The sequence below is a fragment of the Mizuhopecten yessoensis genome, unplaced genomic scaffold, assembly GCF_002113885.1.
Source record: "Mizuhopecten yessoensis strain PY_sf001 unplaced genomic scaffold, ASM211388v2 scaffold6863, whole genome shotgun sequence".
Lineage (NCBI taxonomy): Eukaryota > Metazoa > Mollusca > Bivalvia > Pectinida > Pectinidae > Mizuhopecten > Mizuhopecten yessoensis.
In genome coordinates this window covers 560,635-566,634 of record NW_018406762.1, presented here as the reverse complement: position 1 = coordinate 566,634, position 6,000 = coordinate 560,635, and the positions used below count along the sequence as shown (strand labels likewise).

The window sequence follows — 6,000 nt, the reverse complement described above, 5'->3', positions numbered from 1 at the left end:
GAGGTGACTAATGTACGCGACCTGTAAGAGGTGACTAATGTACGCGACCTGTAAGAGGCGACTAATGTAAACGACATGTAAGAGGGGACTAATAAACGCGACCTGTAAGAGGCGACTAATGTACTAGACCTGTAAGAGGCGACTAATGTACGCCACCTGTAAGAGGCGACTGATGTATGTGACCTGTAAGAGGCAACTGTACATGACCTGTACGAGGTGACTAATGTACGCGACGTGTAAGAGGTGACTAATGTACGCGACCTGTAAGAGGCTACTAATGTACGCAACCTGTAAGAGGCGACTAATGTGCGCGACCTGTAAGAGGCAAATAATGTACACGACATGTAAGAGGGGACTAATGTACGCGACCTGTAAGAGGCGACTAATGTACGCGACCTGTAAGAGGCGACTAATATACGCGACCTGTAAGAGGCTACTAATGTGCGCGACCTGTAAGAGGGGACTAATGTACGCGACCTGTAAGAGGCGACTAATGTACGCGACCTGTAAGAGGTGACTAATGTACGCGACCTGTAAGAGGGGACTAATGTACGCGACCTGTAAGAGGGGACTAACGTACGCGACCTGTAATAGGTGACTAATGTATGCGACCTGTAAGAGGCGACTTATGTACGCAACCTTTAAGAGGCGACTAATGTACGTGACCTGTAAGAGGCAACTAATGTACGTGACCTGTAAGAGGCGACTAATGTACGTAACCTGTAAGAGGCGACTTATGTACGCGACCTGCAGATTCAGCATTATCTTCTGTGTCTTCTGTTTAGCAGACACTGAAGAAACCACCATTGCCCACTGCCTCCATTACAACACTAGGGATCTTCGTGTCTTTCCTCACCTCCCTATTTTATTTAGTGTTGTCTCCCTAGGTACCTGTCTACATCAGGCCTTAAGCAATTGTGAGGATGTTATACCAACAACAAACAAACAAGCAAGCCAATCCCACTTGCTAACAAGACTCCCATTTGGTGATTTTTCTTTTAGTACATTCTACTACTATATAACCTTGAAAGTATGTAATTTAACAGTTCTTTATCTCAGCTTTAGGCCAGTAGCCAAATATCATTAAATAATTTCTTATGAATATTTAAACGGATCACAATAGGTTATTTGAGCCTTCTGTTAACTCATTCACCCCTGAAGACACATTTGAACTCTTCAAATTCAATGGTTGGAATAGTTCATCATGAAATTTGAGGGGTGAATGAGTTAAACATTTGTATTTACCCCATAAGCTCTGACACAAAGTAATGCAGTTGAAATAAGATTTGCTAGTATTTCTACTGAGCTATATATTACTTGGATGGGCTTATTACCGGGCATGGGCTTATTTCTGGATACATACGGTACTAGAGTGGTATTGTTTTATTTCAGTGTGTTTTACTACCTCACTTATTGAAATTTCTTTGTTTTTTTCTGCTGCATATACATGTACAGTGTATTGTCAGTGATGCCAAGACAACAATGTTCTATTCTGTCAAAATTTGATAAAATTTGAGTTCTCATTAAATGTTTATGATAAGAAGTATGTTTACAGTAATCACACATGATGATGCACCCCGGTCCGTTGCTACCAAATAAAACTCTTACATTCCTACATCTGTATAATCTGACCTTAATGTTGTAGCTTAGTCAGATTACGAAGGTTTCACTTCATATATGTACCCTGCCTCCAGCACTCCGATACACACAGGCACACATACACAATACACACGGAGGCACATCCTTAAATTGACTTTAGCTAGCTATTGTTTGGATGTTAATCTCTGTACAAACAACACTTTATATTATATCAGATTCTGTCAAATTATTTCATACCTTCGTATTAAGATTTTTAGGAATGGGTAAACATGTTACTCGCTCTCCCAACTGTCTGCAGTTTTAGAGTGCTGGATTTGGCGAAACTGTCTCTATGATTTTTGACATTTGACTTGACTGTTTAGGTACATTGTGGCTCAGTGAGCTGTTTTCAGCAGTTAAGTGTCAGGACACAAGTCATTTACACTCTTTGCTTGACAAAGGAAACAGACATTTTCGAAAGCTTGCAAAGTAAGTTTTCAATTCTTTTTTGTGTTCAAAACAAGCTTAGCCTTTGTTATTTCATACCTGTTGCTTGACCAAATTTTTCCAGTTCATGATAGCATATCTTTAACACAAAGATAGTACACATGTTTCCAATCTACCTGCATGATCACCGAGGATTAGCCAGGAACAGTTGCTACCAGGACCATAGTTTCCTGGGTAGTTAGGTGACATGATTTCTCCATCTTGTTCTGCTGTCAGCGTTCCTCCACAGCCTGTTTTATCACAGTTGTTTACAGTTAGTCATGTGTTACTGGCGTGGCTTCATTTAAGCATTACTTAATATTATACAGTTTTTGTTATTTTTCTGGATGATCAAAAATTCAAATTTAATTTTCACAGAGTGGCCTCCCTTGGACTGTTTTTCCTATATGCATTAACCAAACTTTTAAAAAAGAGTAGCCTCCCTTGGACTGATTTTCATATAGGCGTTCACCGAACTTTTCAAAAAGAGTGGCCTCCCTTGGACTGTTTTTCCTATATGAATTAACCAAGCTTTTAAAAAGGAGTGGCCTCCCTTGGACTGATATTCATATATGCGTTAACCAAACTCTTCAAAAAGAGTGGCCTCCCTTGGACTGTTTTTCCTATATGCATTAACCAAACTTTTAAAAAAGAGTAGCCTCCCTTGGACTGTTTTTCATATATGCATTAACCAAACTTTTCAAAAAGAGTGGCCTCCCATGGACTGATTTTCATATAGGCGTTAACCGAACTTTTCAAAAAGAGCGGCCTCCCTTGGACTGATATTCATATATGCGTTAACCAAACTTTTAAAAAAGAGTAGCCTCCCTTGGACTGTTTTTCATATATGCGTTAACCAAACTTTTCAAAAAGAGTGGCCTCCCTTGGACTGATTTTCATATAGGCGTTAACCGAACTTTTCAAAAAGAGTGGCCTCCCTTGGACTGTTTTTCCTATATGAATTAACCAAACTTTTAAAAAAGAGTGGCCTCCCTTGGACTGATATTCATATATGCGTTAACCAAACTTTTCAAAAAGAGTGGCCTCCCTTGGACTGTTTTTCATACGTCCGTTAAACAAAACAGATCAACCAAACTTTCAAAAACACTATCAATTCATGGAAAGACGATAACCAAATTCATTTTCATTGTTCATGGTAGTTATGCCCAATATACAGACTGATATTTTAGAAAAGAAGTGTTATTTAATTTGACATATTTTGGTTTTAAAAAAAACCAAGAAAATAGGTGATTTCTTTCTTTATGAAAATGTGTTTATTGGTAAGAAAGGAAACTAACATGGTTTTCTTTTTGAAGTTAATCAGTCCATACCAGAGTATCAAAAAAATCAAAGCCATGGGAAAGTGTCCTCAGAAATGAATATAGGGTTGCCATGTTGGTATCCAATATCTAAATGATTCGATTTAAATCAGAAAAAAATTGATCACCTCATTAGTTATCACTTACCAGTAACGTAGGTTGCATTGAAGCCTTTTCGTGATACAGATGAATCCGTCCTCATACGTACAAGCATCTGGTTGGCAGAGCTACGATATGATGGAGGAGAAGGGAGAGAACTGCCGCAATGTGTCATCAGCAATGTGTTATTCATCGTAGGACCATCAAATACCTGATCAAAACAGAATCATTTGCTGAACTGGTAGTAGGGAGATATCAATGTTTGTTACCAAGGGAAATAACTCTGTTAAAAAATAATTTCTCGCTATCATCTGGTTAATAATTATAGAATATATATCCTAGTAAATTACGAAAGTTCAATAACAAATTGTAATCAATTCCAAATGTCCACCATACCTTTACGTAGTCCAAATAGCAGCTTGAACTGCCCTCCAGGATAAATTCATTGAAAGTAAGCAGGATATTCCTGGAGGGAGCCACGGTGATCAACCAGACACACTCAGTATCGTGGGGATAGTTATTGGGATAGTTGGCCGAAGTGAGCGTTCCAGATGGTGTCGAAAAATTTCCCCCACATCCTAAAAAGCAATGTTAGAAAACATGAGCAATTTATCTGTTCACATGTGATACAGGCCAAAAAATTGGCTCCAATATGATTAAAAGAAATCCAGTGCATTACATAAAAACATCATTTAAAAAAAAAATGGTTGCAGCTGATATGAAAAGATTAAAGATGCATATAATATGATTATTAATTAGTTTCTTTGAAGAATTCACAAATATGAACTTTCGTTTGTCAGAATCATCAACATGACACCTACAGGGTGGATATTAAATAATTGATATCCATGCGATGAAAATAATTGAAATTTTTATGTAGGGTATTCCTTTACTAATGAACTGGTAAGTCACTCTTTTTTGGAGCTGGACCTGAGATGTCAACGACTGGAGCACATTTTGGAAAAGAATGACTTACAAGTTCATTAATATTATTGTGTTCCCTATATGAACATATGTTTATAGACAATTAGTCTTATTTCATTCCTTTACATTCATTTAGTCTTACCTCCAGGTAGAGATCTATAGGAAGCATGAAAACCCCGCCCACTGATAGACACATCGCTACGGAAACGTATCAACATCTGGTTACCAGTGGATGTAAAAACCTGAGGCTGCGTCTGTGTATGGCAGAGTGTTATCAGAAGTGGCGAGGCGCTGTCCATACCTCCGTAGATCTGTCAGAACAAACAGTAGACAGTTTATCAATTTAAACTTTTAAGAATTAATTTGCAAGTTCAGTCACCTTAATTACTAAGTGACCTTGTTCCTGTGAACATTTTCATTTTCCTGTTAAAACACATTTGTGACCTAGAACACTGACAGATCAGCAAAGTGCCGAACATGTCCCTGACTGTATCCCTGAAGTCTACTTTAAGTTACAGTGACCTTGACCTGATAGTCTTTTTTAAACCTGCGATGCATACCTATTACAATGCATCACCATATCATGTTTTGAAAAGATTAGTATTTTAAATTCAAAAGCCAAAGTATACGTATAACAAGCCACAACGTTTACCATCTCTGGACTAGACAGAGTATAACAATGAAGTTTACCATCTCTGGGCTAGACAGGGTATAATAATGAAGTTTACCATCTCTGGACTAGACAGGGTATAATAATGAAGATTACCATCTCTGGACTAGACAGAGAATAACAAAAAATGAAGGTTAACATCTCTGGACAAGACAGAGTATAACAATGAATTTTACCATCTCTGGACTAGACAGAGTATAACTATGAAGTTTACCATCTCTGGACTAGACAGGGTATAATAATGAAGATTACCATCTCTGGACTAGACAGAGAATAACAAAAAATGAAGGTTAACATCTCTGGACAAGACAGAGTATAACAATGAAGTTTACGATCTCTGGACTAGACAGGGTATAATAATGAAGTTTGCCATCTCTGGACTAGACAGAGTATAACAAAAAATGAAGTTTACCATCTCTGGACAAGAGAGAGTATAAAAAACAATGAAGTTTACTATCTCTGGACAAGACAGAGTATAACAATGAATTTTACCATCTCTGGACTAGACAGAGTATAACTATGAAGTTTACCATCTCTGGACTAGACAGGGTATAATAATGAAGATTACCATCTCTGGACTAGACAGAGAATAACAAAAAATGAAGGTTAACATCTCTGGACAAGACAGAGTATAACAATGAAGTTAACCATGTCTGGACTAGACAGAGTATAACAATGAAGTTGACCATCTCTGGAGTAGACAGAGTATAACAATGAAGTTGACCATCTCTGGACTAGACAGAGTATAACAATGAAGTTGACCATCTCTGGAGTAGACAGAGTATAACAATGAAGTTGACCATCTCTGGACTAGACAGAGTATAACAAACAATGAAGTTTACCATCTCTGGACTAGCCAGAGTATAACAATGAAGTTTACCATCTCTGGGCTAGACAGAGTATAACAATGAAGTTTACCATCTC

At 37.8% G+C, this 6,000-nt stretch overlaps 1 protein-coding gene across 1 annotated transcript in view; it reads right to left on the bottom strand.

Annotated features, from left to right (window-relative positions):
* The window catches only part of LOC110452772 (cubilin-like), a 168,506-nt gene that overhangs the window by 80,658 nt on the left and 81,848 nt on the right, over positions 1–6,000 (bottom strand). The window contains exons 32-35 of the mRNA XM_021501449.1: positions 4,549–4,717; positions 3,879–4,060; positions 3,531–3,693; positions 2,185–2,315 (exon numbers count right to left, since the gene is read on the bottom strand). Coding sequence (XP_021357124.1) covers positions 2,185–2,315; positions 3,531–3,693; positions 3,879–4,060; positions 4,549–4,717 — 645 coding nt within the window. The remainder of the gene's footprint in view (positions 1–2,184; positions 2,316–3,530; positions 3,694–3,878; positions 4,061–4,548; positions 4,718–6,000) is intronic.